This window comes from Cnephaeus nilssonii (genome assembly GCF_951640355.1).
Source record: "Cnephaeus nilssonii genome assembly, chromosome: 13".
Classification (NCBI taxonomy): Eukaryota; Metazoa; Chordata; class Mammalia; order Chiroptera; family Vespertilionidae; genus Cnephaeus; species Cnephaeus nilssonii.
This window is the reverse complement of record NC_137084.1, coordinates 34753418-34769323: the sequence shown is the minus strand read 5'-3', so window position 1 is coordinate 34769323 and position 15906 is coordinate 34753418. Positions and strand designations below refer to the sequence as shown.

Sequence of the window (15906 nt, the reverse complement as noted above, 5' to 3'; positions counted from 1 at the left end):
ACTAACAAAAAAGTTCATAAGGATAGAAAAGATTTGGACACTATAATTAACTAGCTATACCTCAAAACCGCAGTATTCTCATTCTTTTCAACTACACATGGAAGACTTACAAAATTTGACTGTGTCCACAAAGTAAGTCTCAACAAATTATTACACAGACCAAATTTTCTGACCATGATACATAAAAAAAATTTAACTAACCCTCCCCATATAATTGGAAACACAAATATAATAACTTAGGACTCACTTATACTGAAACAAGGATGTATGTATTCTACTTCTTTGAGAGATGGCTACATTAATATAATAAGATTTATATGGCAACATTTTCACTAGGACATCTCAGTTCTTCTACCATTCAGAGCAATTGAGTTTTTCTTCCTTGTATTGATATTTCAGAACTTTTGAATAATGCTGCTTCATTTTTTGCTAACTTCAAAAACAACGGAAAGATTCACAAAATAATTCTACTTGAGAAAATTTTCTAAAAAGCAAAATCATGCCTACTACTTTACAACAAGTTAAACTAATGATGAACAATTTTCAGAACTATGGCAACATATGAGAGACAATTTCCTGGAGGACTCAAATTTCTGCAACAGAAAATTTCCATAGCACTAGCTAAAATTTGCCTAATAAAGAACAAAAGAGGAAAACTATGAGTCTTGAAAAACAAATTTTCTTTTTAACTCCTTAGCAACAGGCAGTGAGTTTTATTATTTAACTATAGGACTATTTGAGTGGATCTCTTAAATTTTGAGAGTTGAATATTTTTTTTAAAAAAGGGCTAGGAATAGCAGAAAAGGTTCTCAGATAAAAGGCTGTGTTTTATCTTATTTGCATGCCCCCCCCAAAAAAATGCTAAAAATTCAGATAAACAATAATAGAACTATTAAGGGGATTTGGTGAGCTGACTATTTTCAAGAAGAAAATCTGTAAGGTAAGGCAACAATTTTTATTTTTATCAGCAATAATCATTTGGTCACACACATACACATGTTTATTGAAACTTGATTACCAATAGGGAAAAGTGGGATATAACTTGACAGGGGAATGGTTGAATGAAAAAGGTTATAAGTCCTATAAAAGAATGAGTTATATTGATATCTATCAATGTAGAAAGATACCCATGATATATGTTTGAGTGAGACATATCATATCTATATATATATATATATATAAAAAATCCTAAGCGACCGGTCAACCAGTCGCTATGACGCACACTGACCATCGGGGGGGGGGGGGGCAGATGCTCAATGCAGGGGGGGGGGGGCAAATAAAATCAGAATACAGCTGATGCCACAGATACAAAGGATCATAAGAGACTACCACAATGAGCCCTGCCTGGTGTGGCTCAGTTGATTGGAGCATATCCCGTACACCTAAAGGTCACAGGTTTGGTTCCCAGTCAGGGCATATACCCAGGTTGCAGATTTGATCCCAGGTCAGGGTGCCTATAGTAGGCAACCAATGAGCTTTCTCTCCCTAAAATCAATAAAAAACATATCCTCAAGTGAGGAATTTTTAAAGAGATATCACCTCACACCTGTTATAATGAAAGACAAGAATTATGTGTTGGCAAAGATATGAAGTAAAGGGAACCCTGTTTACTGTTGGTAGGAATGTAAATTGGTACAGTCATTGTGGAAAACTATATGGAGGTTTCCCAAAAAATTAAAACTAGAACTACCATATGATCCAGCAATTCCACTTCTGGGTATTTATCTAAAGAAAACAAAACACTAACTCCAAAAGATAGATGCACCTTGTGTTCCTTGAAGCATTAATGACAATAGCCAAGATATGGAAACAATGTGTCTATCAGTGGATGAATGGATAAAGAAAATGTGATTTATGTATGTAATGAATTTTGGCCATAGAAAAGAATAAAATCCTGCGATTTGTAAGAACATGGATGGACCTTGAGGGCATTATGGTAGGTGAAATAATTCAGACAGACAAATACCATATGATCTCACTTATATGTCAAAGAAAAGAAAAACAACAAAGAACAGATTGGTGGTTGCCAGAGACAGGGACATGGAGGGTGAAGGGGGTAAAAAAAAAAAAGTAAACACACAAGTAAACAAAAAAGAGTTACACCTATATATATTGACATAGAAAAATACTCATGTCCTTGAGTGGTAAAACCTGTAGTAGAAAAATGTATACAAGGTAATCTCACTTTCATTAGTGAGAAACAACTCTGAGTTCTGTGTGTATTATGAGCATGAAGAGATATGCCTAGAACTGTTAATTAGGGTTACCTCAAGATAGTCTCTCCTCAAGTCCACATAATGCCAACGCCTAAAATAAAATATCCAACCATAAAATTAAAGGCAAAAAGAAAAACCGAAAGCATGATTACTAAAGTGGAAAAAAGGACAGTGGAATTGCATTTTCTAAAAAATTAGGAATGCAAAAGAAATAAAGCCTTAAAAGCGCCTCTAAATAAACAATGCCAGATGCTTAAAAAACAAACAAACAAACAAACTTGAGGAAGAATGCATTATAATTTTAGTGTCTGACTACTTAAAAATATTGGTGGGACCAGAGAAATAATGATTGTCCTTGTAGGTACTGTGTAAAATCCAAGTTTTTAGAAATGAAAACAATGCACCAATAGTGCAAAAAAAAAAAAAAAAGAAAAGTGACCAACCTAGGAAACAGACTCAGAGACCTAAGCTATTCACTCTAAGAAGTCCAAAGCCAGCAGGCTATAAATATGGAAATTCATAGGCAATCATATAATACAATAAGGCTAGCTACAGTGGCTCTCATGCTGCCACTCCTCCCCTCCGACCTCCCAGCCCACTCCCAAGACAGTGTCGCCTTTCTGTCCCAGGAGTCTTTCCCTCTGAGCCAAGATAAGGCTTCACAGGTTTCCTTAACCTAGCACTTCGGGCAGCCTCTACCGAACTCCCCACACTGTAGCTGCAATGGAAGATGAAAACAACCTGTCATTTCTTCAGCAGAAAAGAATCCAAGATAGGAATTCGCAGCCTAAAAATGGGAAAGGCTCATGGGGCCTCTTCAAGGTGTAACATTTAAGAGGAAGACATTTAGATGCCGGCTTGCTAAATCCCTGAACTTTAGAAATAAAGAATGATGGCTTCGGGCAACTACAGAGGAAGTTAATATTTCAGACCATCAGAGATAAGAATAGCTCGAGATCATCCTTATTAAAGCACTGAAAAGAATTAAATGCACAGGACCTGCAGGAATTCTCCAGTGGCAACCTCATCATTACCCAAGGGGCATTTGACTTGGATCAGCTAGAGCTGCTTGAAAATAAAATAAGTAATATTAGCAATAGGGGCATCACTGATGTATGGTAAAGTTTAATTACTTTGCATGACAGCCTCTAAAAATGAGGGGAAAAGATACTTTAAATACGTTTCAGAGTGTTAGTTCTATTAATACTGAATGAGGTGTGGAGGGCAACTCAGATGGATCTAATAGCAGACAGTATATTTCTCGTTACAGAGTCTAAAGTTGTTCTTTCTAATAGACAAGCATAAGAATTTAGACAAATAAAGGCAAAGAACAATCTATTTTAAATATTAAGGGGTTATATCATTGCATACAATAACCATTGATTTTTAAACATACCATTATATAAGTACCACCCTTACCCAGAAGTTTTGACTTCAGGTTAAAGATATTAGTACATTATTAAAATGTTTTTTTAAGTGTTTTTCCCTAAGGCAGTGGTCGGCAAACTCATTAGTCAACAGAGGGGCAAACCGCGGCTCGTGAGCCGCAGTTTGCCAACCACTGAACTAGGACATGCCAAATAAGTAACTTTCCAGGAGGGTTTTAAAGGAAAGAAGGTACTTAAAACAGATAAATATGACTCAGCGTGACACATATTATACTACGGGGATGTACAAAATGTCTTGAATAAGGACTTGCCCAGGGGACGCACAGAAGGCTTTCCAGGTAGGGCACAAAGATGTCCTTGGAGAAGGCAGAATGGAAAAGAGGAGGGAGAACGCCCAGAATGGTAGAAAAAAAGAGTTCCAATATGACGGACTGGGTTACAGGCCCCACTTCTAAGGTCCTGGGCTCTTATAATTTGGGGATTCAAGGTTTTCACCTATTGGCCCCACCAGTGCCACTGCCAGATGGGGAGGGGAGAGCACTGTCCCTCATCTACAGGCATACCTCAGGGATCCTCTGGGTTTGGTTCCAGATCCCTGCAGTAAAATGAGTCATAATCTTTTTGCTGGGTCTGGCCTTCAATTTGTAAAAAACACATCTCCGAAGAGCAATAAAGCAAAGTGCAATAAAACGAGGTATGCATGTGTATGTTGAGCGAGCTAGTGAATGTGTGAGGGCATGCCTACGAGTTGGGGTTGTCTGTGGCCCAAGATCACAGCTGTTCTCTTTTCCTGTGTCGCCCCCAGAGAAACTGGAGAGTGAGAAGCTGAACGTGGCCGAGGTCACCCAGTCAGAGATAGCGCAGAAGCAAAAACTGCAGACTGTCCTGGAGAAGATCAACGAAACCCTGAAACTTCCTCCCAGAAGCATCAAGTGGAATGTGGACTGTGAGTGTTACCGAGAGAAACGGGTCTGGTGAAGGATGCCTGTGGTCTGTACCGTGAGGTTTCCCCAAGAAGCCAGCCGGGAAGCTGGCCGGCCCTGGGTGGGTGCAGGCCCATTCCTCTTACTAAGGAGGGACACATCTCCCACACAGAGGACTTGTCTCTGCGACAAGAGATGTCAAAATCCAGGGTGCCTTTTCTGTAGGAGCTCGTGGAAGATGGGGAGAGGAAGGACACTCGTGTTCATTGAGCTACTAATATGTCCCAGCATGACCTTCTGAGAACGCTCTTGGAGGGGCTTCAGGAGGCAGAGATCCCTAAGTGAGCGCAGGCAGCTGAGAAGCCGAGGCGGGGAGGGGGAGGGGGCAAGGGCAGGCCCTAGAACAATACCCACAGCCTTCCTCTCCATCACTCATTTTCCAGAAGAAACAAAGATATGGCTGACATTGTAGGCACTGGAACAGGATTTTTCAGTTCAGGTTTCACAGCTAGATAGGTCAAGGATCTCAGCAAGTACGAACCATTCATTCTTTTGCTGCCTCAAGGGCCTAGATGTCTAATGTGGACTTAATGAGTCCATAGCAGAACCAACATTAAATCAGCAAATCGGATGAATCCACAGAGACGTTATTTCCCGTGGGGAGTCCAGAGTTGTTTAGTTGCTTGCAATAGATAAAAGTGTGAATTTAGATTGATAAAATTATTTAGATTGCGTTCTTTGCCTTTGTTTTAAGTACTAAAGGGTTCAATACTATATCTTAGTGAACCCAATTTCTAAAACCTAAAATGGACACAGCCTCTCCCTTCCCTCCCCCATAAAAACACCTTTCAAACTTAGCAAAGAAAAAGGAATCTTCACCTCTCAACGTAGAGACCCAGTAACTGCCGATGACAATCTCTTCAGCAGGTTTCTAAAGTCTGACATTGGAGGCGAGACACCAAGTACCTCCTTCAGCATAATTACACCTTTGCTCGCACAGTGTGAAAAGCCGCCTCGCACAGCACTGGGAACAGGGCATCCTCTGCCAGGGAGACATAGGAGGGGGGAGCGGGAGGCCGTGGCTCTGGGCCCTAGATGCTGTCTGCGCTGTGTCCCAGGCGTGCTAATAGTGTTCAGTGGGGAAGGAAGGAAGGAAAAAGGCATGAGAAATGTACCTGCATTTGGAAATCCACAACAGTCATAAGCATTGAAGCATAAAGTAATAAGCATCGAAGTCCTCTGATCAAGACCCCTGCTTAGTTGTTGGTGTTTTTTTTTAATCCTATTTCCCACTCCTTTGAATACGGACCATCTCCATGTACCCTTCCAAACAAAACACTTTTTACCTTACGAGGGAACCCACCTGGGGAAAGGCTCGGAGAGAAGAAGGGGATTTGTACAAGCCACACGAAGACCACCACCATGTTTACTGTCATTTCTCATAGGGAAATGTGCATGAGTAAAATAATCGCTCACACTGCCACTCCCGTCTGGCTATTTTCATCTTCGCCCCCTACTCTCCACGTCAACGCATGTTTTTACTTGATGAAGTCCGGTACATCGTGTGTTTTGCTATTTTCACTTAGTAGTAAGTCATACATGTGTCCTGTATTCCCATGTGGTCTTCAGAGTTACCGTGTCTGATAGCCGCTCCGTTTCCCGGGGTAGACATCCCCTAGGTCACCTGAACCCGTTGACGTTGATCCTTTCAGGACGTCGGGCAGCCTGTTGCTGAGATCAGATGGTGCCGAGTTGAATGTCTTCGGTGGTGTCTCTTTTTGCCCTTCTTGAATTAGTCCTGTCATAGATTCCCAGAAGGGAGATAAATGACGAGGTGGGAGGGAATAATTATTTCCAGGGCCAGCTCCCTAGGATGCCTCGGGGCTCGGAGAACTGCGGGGCCTGTTTACCGGCAGCCCTGGTTTCTTCGGTGAGGAATGTGGCAGGCACAGCCCTGGGGGAAGCTCCGTCCCTCCCGTTATCTTTCCTGGTACTTGGAGGACATTGTGTCATCTTTCCAGGCAGGATAAAGGGGGTGAGGAGAAGCACCTGTGTGTGTGGGTGGGGGGGGGGGGGAGGGGGGCTGCAATTAGGACGCAGGGACCGGGGCAGCTGACCTTCCTTCATCTGTTTTGCCTAACGGCTTTGAGAACAAAGGGTTTCTCTGCGTAAGAATAATAATAAAATTGCAAACCACGGGTCTGAACGAACCTTTTGCTAGTGGACAGTGTTTTCCAGATTTTTTTAGTGGTAATGTGTTACACAATAATGAACATCTTTGTACATGTAGTGTGTGTGTGAGAGAGAGAGACTGTATAATTATTTCTTTTGAAAAAATAATTCCCCAGACAGAGCACTCGTTGAAAGGGTCTGGCATCGGTATGGTGCTTAGGACACAGCTCTCTGTGTTGCTCACCAGACAGTCACGATGACATACACTGTCACCAGCGTGCAAGAACAAGCTTTTGGGCTACAGCTTTCCTAGCATTGTGTTTTGTGATTAAAAGGGAGAAAGGTAGCAAATGTCCTACAACCCCGGGTGACTCGACTGCGGGTGTGGCAGTTCTGATCACGTGAGGGAGCACACCACGTCAGGAGCCTTCTTTGAGGCTGTTACCACGGGTGAAACTTTTGACAGTGCTCAGCAGCTCAGAACTGAAAACTTCTGGGAGGCGGAGTGAGAAGCAGATCGTTAGCTGTTTGCTGCTTGATGGTGGTGTTGAGCTGCTGTCCCGCAGTCCATGGAAAGCCTTGTGATAACAAGAAGCTCTAATGAGTTCCCAAGGAATGTCTGAATCACTTCCTTTTCTTGGTGATTTCTCAAGGCTTCTGTAGAGCAGACTCATCAATCCTAGCCCAGACAGAAGGACACCCTTACGCTGGGCCCAGTTCATGCTAAGTACACAAAATGGGCATTTTTCTGTTCTTGCCTTAAATGACCCCTGTAATGAAGGATCATGAGGCTGGTAGGACTGTGAAGACAGGTCAAGTATCTTTTGAAGCTTCCCTTTTGTGAGAAACAAAGGGGAGAAAGTGGTTTAATTGCCTAGATGCCAGGCACTTTCTCAAATTATAATAAAAAATATCAACCATTCCTGGGCATCTGCTACGGGCTAGGAGCTTTGTTTACATTATCTCTGGAATTTCTTACATCCGATATTTCTGCACGGGCACAGCAATCCCCATGTGTGAAGATGAGCAGATTGAGGCTCCGAGTCCTTGAGTGGCCTACCAGAGGTCTTGTCGGCAGTAAATAAATGGTCGAGTTGTCAAGTCAGAACTCAAGCTCCAGTCTGCCCAACCATGTGTGCACCCCATTACATCACCGGTCCTTTTCTCCTCAGATCTACTGAGAAAACTATAGCCCAATGGTTGCCCAGATTTCTCTAGTATAAATGGCTTAGCATCCAGCACATCGCTCTGTAGCTACAGAAGCCAGCTGGTCCTGAACACTTCCTCCCAGGTATTCCCCAAGGAGCACTGCCTACACTGACCATACCTGACACTCAAGAGAGCAACAAAGCCCTTTAGATATATCATGCTTTCCTCCAGGGATCTTAGAGCCCTCTTCAAAGGGGGCGGGGTCCAGCGTTCCTGACTCGGTGTCCATGTACTGAGAGCCTGCTTTGGGTAGAGCCTTGGGACAAGGGTAGTGGTGATAATCCAAAGGGCTCACAGTCAAGTGGGAAGGGAAGGAGGGTGCAAAGCAGACACGCCCATGGTTGTTAAAATAGAATGAACAAAGACATGGAGGTGGTGGAGAACTGATCTGAACTAAGAATTCAGCCACTGTCAGGGTCTCTGTGGGAGCCTTGGATCAAAGCAGAGGACACGACCTTGGAAATCCAGCAATGGCATGATCTAAGAAGCCAGCTCCTTGGGACCTGGCCAAGAATGAGGGGGCCCAGGATGAGGCCGGTGATGACCCAGGGTGTCCCCTGATCCTCAGGGGTGGGATTACAGGGGCAGTGGATATGATACATTTTGAATATCTGCTTGTATCTGCCTAGAACCTAGAAGAAGATTCTCTAAATTTTTACATCATCTTTCATTTCAGCTGTTCATGCCAAGAGCCTGGTAGCCATCCTGCACCTGCTGGTTGCTTTGTCCCAGTATTTCAGGGCCCCAATCCGACTGCCAGACCATGTTTCCATCCAAGTGGTTGTGGTCCAGGTAAGACAGATACCATGTGTGCAAAGGGTGGAAGAGTGTGTGCTTGTATATGGAATGCCTGAGGGGGGCAAGTACCTGGGGTTTACGTGTTTTTGTCAGGAGGGTGTCTGTGTAATGTATATTTGAGGGTGCGTGGTGTATATGTTTGTGAGGTGTGTCTAAAAGGATAAGGAGGAAAGAGGTGTGTGTGTGTGTGTGTGTGTGTGTGTGTGTGCATGCACACCCTGCAAGCCATAGAGAATCATCTTTTGGGTAAACAGTGGTGCACAGGTATGGGGAAGAGACAGACGTGAGGGCATGTGTGCATGTGTATGCGTGCGTTTGAGAGACCCGACTGGCCGTGCCTGGATTGAGGACACTGCCCCTTTTCACCCGCCCCAAGAAGCACAGCTGGGCTCTCAAGTCATCTTTTCCAGATCGTTGGATGGAATTTCCATTCACATGGCTGTGTAATTTCCACAATGAGGGTGTGCACTCTCCCTGTGACTATCTCATTCTACCCCTAACCCCATTAGATACTCAAATTCAATTTTATTTTCCAACTTTATGCCATTTAGCAAAAGGTCATTTGGTTTGCTTGTTTCTGTTCTTTTCCAAATAAACATGCTGCAAGGGAAGACTCCCCTTATAAGCAGCTCCCAGAGTATCCAGGGATCTGGACTAGAGAATAATATGGCAGTTCTGCATCCAGTGGTGAGGAAGAGCCTGGAGGGCTGGTGAGCTTTGCCGCAGCAGGCCAGGCCAGTTTCCAGGACAAAAGGCCTTTGAGCTGAGCTTTCAGGGATCAGATGTGAATGGAAGAGGACTTGGGGGTGCTCAGTTGTGCCCTAATGAAAAAGTATTTCTTTTACACCTTCTGGGCACTGAACTTGCTACACATCAAGGGGATATAATAGGACTAGGACACTCTGGCCCCGCCTAGAGATAAACAGCAGAGAGGGCTATCAGGGGCCCGTAGCCACTGCGAATGTGTGTGGTGCAGACATTAAGTGCAGGTGACTGAAAGGGACTAATTGGCCTCATTTATTGAGCACTCAACTGTGTCAAGCATGGTGCTGAGCATTTTCTGTCTGCTGTGGATACGTGGCCAACCCTGAGCTTCCTGATCCAAGCGTCTTCCTAGTGAATCCAGGCCATCTCTCTATTATGTTATTTTTACCCATCAATAATGTGTGAATCCGTTTCATTATATATTTTTTAAAACTATGATTCAAGATCTGAGCAGGAGAGGGGGGGCTCCTGTTTTGAAACAGTGGTCACTGCAAGCCCATGCCTCATGCCTTATTTTGAGCTCAATTATGGGCCATCTGAAGGCTGTTGTTGGTTTAATTTGTCCTGTAGGCAGCCTTGTTAGCATGAGGGAGAAAAGAGGACACGTTACATAAAATGGCATCAATGCATGTCAGGTTTTATGGGGTGTTTTGCTTTATTAAGCTAAACAGGCACAGAAGCAGGACTCGGAATTGGCTGTGAGTCACTGAACTACAGAGAGCTCTTTAGGGAACAAACAGTGGATGCGGTGTGAGGGGTCATTTAACCCAGATTTCTTCTCCATTGTGTACAAAAGCATTTAATTCTGCATGATGTGTGGCAGAGGTTTTATATCTATGAATGGTCTCACAAGGCAAGGACACAGATTCCATCAGCCCCCCGTGAAAGTGTTACATATGTTAAAGGTGTATTTGGGAAAGTTTTGATGTATCCTCATTGGATCTCCTTTAAGTGATGTTTACTTCCTCTTTTGCTTTGCTAGTCCATTCTTCTTAATCTCTCAGGGATATACTCTTTGCCTTTACCCAGCTTTACCTTTCCTTCTGTCAGAGTATTTTGCAAGGACCCTAGATTCTGTGGCTATTGAGAATGTGAAGAGAAGGTTCTGGAACCTTTGGCAGGAGGGTCAAGAAGGCAGGTTTCAACAGGACACCAGTGCCAGAAGGTCCTTGTGGACACTCACCTCAGCCTTTGAGGAAGATGACTTGGCTGTGACAACTGATTTCCACACCCAGACCACCCTCCAAGGGCCTCTGACTATGAGGAACCTGATGCAATGCATCTCCCTGCTCATGCCCACCTGAAGGTCCTCCTGAATCCAAGCCCTGCTTCATTAGCTCCCAGGCCCACCCAGCGAGGCTCAAATTCTAAACCAGCACTCACTTGGCTCCCCATTGACTCGAGGCACCCTCCCTGCAAACCTCCCCCTCAATGCATTGTGCTCTGACTCTGCCTTTTTCCTTAGGCCATTCCTCCCGCAGGCATGGCCTCTCCTCTGTGTCCTTTGAGTGCCAGTTCAAGGACCCCTCCCCTTGGATGGTTTCCCTGACCATCCCCAGCTGAACCTGCCTGCCTTTGTCCTGCATTCAGCACCTTCTCTCTGCATAGGGTGACCATGTGATTTATTACCCAAGACACTTTTGAGAGCAAAAGGGATCCTATTAATAGCTGACCTGGGTCATCAGGCAAAAACCCTGTTTGGGGGAAACCATTCTCACATAAACTGCTTCATCTATGACATTTTACTCTTTAAGTTCCTCAAGTCCAACTCAAGGGCTTGTCCATAGAAGGTACTAACTAGGGGATTGTACTTGGAAGGCACTGATCAATGAAACAAAGAAGAGAGGATGAAGTGGTGGGAGGGGGTGGAATAGATGTCAGATAGATGGATAGGTAGGTGGGTGGGTGGATGGATGGATGGGCTGGGTGGGCCTCCAAATTACTTAATGTTCCCTCAGAGAGTAAGCTAGTTACCTGAGGACTGTCCTGGTTATTTGAAAGCTCCTGTATTTATCCAGTAAAAGAAGGAAAAACAAACAAACTCTCCCTCTATTTGAATTCTCCAAGCTGGCCTCTGTTCCTCCACCCCAGCCCCCCAGCTGAATGTGTTTCTCGGCTTTCCTCTGTGGCCCCAGCTGGAGGGCAGACACACCCTGGCCTTCATTTCCATTTGGTTTACTGTGGATTACTCCGGGAGGCAAACAGTTTGCTTCCAACAGAATGTCTTCCAATAAAGAAAGAAAAGATTCACCATCCAAGAAACAGCCTACTTGTTTGGACTAAACACGAACTGCACTGAAGTACGAATGGTACGGTCCAGACCTGGGAAGTCAGGGGCCTTGTTTCACTCCTGGAAGCCTCTAAACTCCAGACTCACTTTCCTAAACACCAGTAACTTTCTCAGTATCGGGAATGCTAATCAGTATTTTGTATTTTTCTAAAGTATATTTTTCTCTTCTCCTCCCAACCCTTCTCCCCACCCCCGTTTCAGAAACGAGAAGGAATCCTCCAGTCTCGGCAAATCCAAGAGGAAATAACTGGTAACACAGAGTATGTCAACACCATTGTTGCCAGCGATTCTGTAATGGAACACAGATGTTTCTCCGAAATTCGTCCATTTGCTGATATTTAGTTTTCATTTATTGGGATTGCAAGAGGGATTATACTTCAGCCAATGATTATAGCTTAGCCTTTTCCATGCATTCAAAACATGCCTCTCAATGCTTAAGGTACAAACTTGGGTGGGGAAGTGGGGAGAGAGAATTAGCAGTGATTGAAAAATTCTAATTTTGTGGCACTCCGGGAAAAAAAGTGTGCCCCAAAAAGCTAACCAGCATGAAATCGTCATGCCATAAACATGGACTTGAATTTAAATTGTTAGCCTTCAAAAGGACGTTTTTCTTCCTTTTCTGAATCTGATTGATTTGGTCACATGCCATGACCCAGAAAGCCCCTCTCTACCTTAGAGTGGTGTTTTTGTTGTTTTCACTTACTTTAAGAAATTGGAATATCAAAACATGTAAGAGGTTTGCCGTGGGGAAGACAAGTTTGGGTCTTAAGCAGAAAGAGCAGGACCATGTGTGGGTTTGAGATCCCTGGGCAGGCCTGAGCCCTGGCCACATGCGAGACCGGGCAAAGTTCGTTTTCTGCATCCCCTGGCTCCATCTCTCCTCTATCCTCCCTTGAACAAGAAGAACAAAGTGAAAGAGCCGAGACCTCTAAGCCAGCCTTACTTGAGTTCAAATCCAGACTCTGCCACTTGACTCATCTGTGAGTCCCTTAACCTCTCCGACCTCAGTGTCTTCATCTCTGAAGGGGGGAGCATTTTGCTAACCACAGAGTGTGAGGATTTAACGTGGTAACAACCCTGCCCTCCCTTTCTCATGCCCTTCATTGCTGACTTTTCTGGCTTTTCCCCATTACTGCTGACCCACACCATCCCAACCCAATCTCTAGGAAATGCACTTACCCTCCCCCATATGGCTGATGGAGGTTTAGAGTGCTGTGGACCACACTATGCATGTGCCTTCAAAGGGCCCAGGAGTGTGGGCATTTCAGGCCCAGGATAGGGCAGAGGTGCGGGGAGGCCCTTCTCCAGATGCCCAGTTGATGGCATGCCTCCGCGCCACTCTAGGGTCCAGTCCTGGCAGCCGGGGGAGCAGCTGATGTACAAGGCACACGGATTCTTGGCCTTGATTCTGTGAGGGGCGGGCTGAAAGCTGCCCTGAGAGGCCTGCCGGGAGGAGAATTCCTCACCGTCCCGCCCCCACCTCCCCTAACCTCTGCTTATCCGTGGAAAAGAGGAAAACGTGTCTGAGAAGATCCTGTGAGAAGCTCCCAAATCGGGGAACATGAAGTTTCAGTTTTCAGAGCAATCTCTCAGCTGCCCCTGTGCTTTCTATGGCCCCTTTCTGCCATTGGCCACATAGACATAAACAGGGATGCAAACGCCTAATAATTTGACAATACACTACGGTCTCTGAAGCACTTTGGTATCTATCGATGTTCATGATACACACGTGAAGCAATGATTACACCTCCTAAAACCCCACAGCCCGAAGGTGGAGAAGGAGATTATCACTGGTTCGTCCAGCATTTAACTCCAAGTTCATTATTCTTTCCAGTGCATTACCCGCAAGTCATCATGTAATGGGTGATAGAAGCGCAGCTGGAATAAACTAATGAGACCCAAAAACGTATTAAGAAAAAAATGTATTGAGCATTTAGTATATACCAGGAATTGTGCTAAAATCTTTCTACATATTAAATTATGTAATGCTCACAACATGCTATCTTCATTTTAGAGATAAGAGACCTGGTGCCCAGAGAGATTCAGTAGCTTTCAAGTTCACACAGCAAACAAATGGCTCTGTGGGATTTAAACCTAAGTAGTCTGTCTTTAATGCTTGTGTTCTTAGTTCTTTGCTGCTTCACTGCTAAAAGTCCAGTTCCAATTCCTGCCCTCTTTGAGAAAAACCTATCCTGGAGCAAAGCGAGGTGCAACTTAATGGGTATCACAGGATATATAGGAGAGAGAAGAACTTGACCTCCCCAGGCTAATGCCCACAGCATCCTGGGCAGTGAACTTACTAAGCGTAGAATGCCAAGAGAGCTTTGGGGCTTTTCAATCAAGGGCAAGGAGAGAAGATTCACACTGTTTTCTTTCTCCTTTTCCTACAGGGCTCTCTCCGGAAGGCATGGTGAGTTGCGTAAGATTGTCCATTGGTGCTGGTGGCTTCCATGGGGGTCTAGTTAATTCTGCAGCAGCTGGGAAGCATAAGCACTCAGCTTGCGTCCTGCATGTGTCATGGTGACAGAGCTGCGTGGTAGGGAGGGTCTGCTTACTGGTGGGAAGAGGAAAACTAACCACAGCTGCACAGTCCTTTCACAAGTAACCAGACCATGGACATTGCTGGGCCTCTGGATGGGTGCTGGGCAGTCTTGCTCTAAGCGTATGGTGAGAGTAAAGAAAGGAGGTGTATTTACACGCTCGGACTGTCTGCCCAGCCCTTCTCGAAGCTGCTTCTTTCTCTTTCCTTTTCATAGCTCCTGTCTCTCCCATCTCCCAGAACTTTGGGTTTGTTCACAAAGTCTGTGAACGTCAGAGGTCACAATCACCTTCCTGGAAGTCTTGGATTTGCCCAGCGGTGCAAGAGTAGGGAAATACAGACCCGGGACCACCAACCTTCCCTGCCCCAGGTTTCCCTCCATTATTTCACTTCCCAGTTCAGAGAACGTGGGGGGTGCGGCTAGAAGAGACCTGCAGGGGGCATGGCTTCGCTACTTCCTATGATCCTGTATTTGCTGTGCATGTTTTGAACAATTCCAGTAATGCTAAAACAACTCAGATCAGTAGACATACTGAGCACATGCACATCCTTTCTCATCTTTCATCTCATAACACACCTGGGAGGCTCCTTTCTCAGATGGCATTTTAGAAGAGGAAACTGAGGCACAAAGCATTGCAGTGTCTAGATCACTCAAGAGGAGGAGCTCGCGTCCTGTCTGGGGGCTCTGGTTCCCAACCTGCTTATTGACACACGCTACCAGGATGATTGTCTGGGTGTCCTGGTTTTGATCATTATGGGGTGAAGTGACTTGATATTTGGATATCATTCTATCTCCAAAAAGCTCCCGAAACACTTTAGAGCCATGACTAAATCGTAATGTAATGAACACAAAGACTGAAGAGAAATGACAAGTCCCCAGTTAAAGTGCCCAACCTAGCCACTCAATCCCGGCCCAAAAGAGGTTTGACACAGAGGGTGGACACACACACACACACACAGCTCCTTAGGTGAGCATAACCCAAATCTCTGCCCTAGACCCAGCTTCTAGCGTTCCCAGCGCAGCCTCATACCCCAGAAAGTTTCCATCTGTACCTGACCATGTGGCCAGGATCTGGGGTGGGCTTCCCACCAGGAATCAGCGATGTCCTTCATCGACATTTCCCTCTTTTCCAGAACGTGATGCCTTCGACACCTTGTTCGACCATGCACCAGATAAGCTCAACGTGGTGAAAAAGGTGGGAAAGGGGTGCCTGGGAGGGAAGCAGTGGGGATGGAGCAAAACATTTTAGGAAACATCATTACCTACAGCTCGCAAGCTTCCTAAACCTGGTTTCATCACCAAGTCTCGGCAAACATGGGCTTTCCTACTTGATGTCCATTTTTCCTGTCTGGTTCTCACTGGAGACCTCATCCAGTCCCTTTCTTCTCCCACCAGGATGATAGCATCTCTCAGGGGGTTCTGAGACTACTATGAGCACCCTGTTTCCACCCTTACTCAACCTCCAGCCGTCCCTGCCTCCACACACAGACCTCCCTCTGTTTCCTTGGGCACAGGCATCTAGAAAGGGACTGGAAGGAGGAACCCAGTGGGGTCATTTCTCCTCTGGCCTCAATTTTCTTTCGGCCCCTTGACCGTGGGGTCAGA

The 15906-nt window shown here is 45.1% G+C and overlaps 1 protein-coding gene across 1 annotated transcript in view; it reads left to right on the top strand.

The window, feature by feature from the left end:
• The window catches only part of PARVA (parvin alpha), a 144289-nt gene that overhangs the window by 109312 nt on the left and 19071 nt on the right, over positions 1-15906 (top strand). The window contains exons 5-9 of the mRNA XM_079787222.1: positions 4410-4550; positions 8585-8700; positions 11963-12021; positions 14152-14171; positions 15435-15496. Of these exons, the coding sequence (XP_079643348.1) occupies positions 4410-4550; positions 8585-8700; positions 11963-12021; positions 14152-14171; positions 15435-15496 (398 nt within the window). The remainder of the gene's footprint in view (positions 1-4409; positions 4551-8584; positions 8701-11962; positions 12022-14151; positions 14172-15434; positions 15497-15906) is intronic.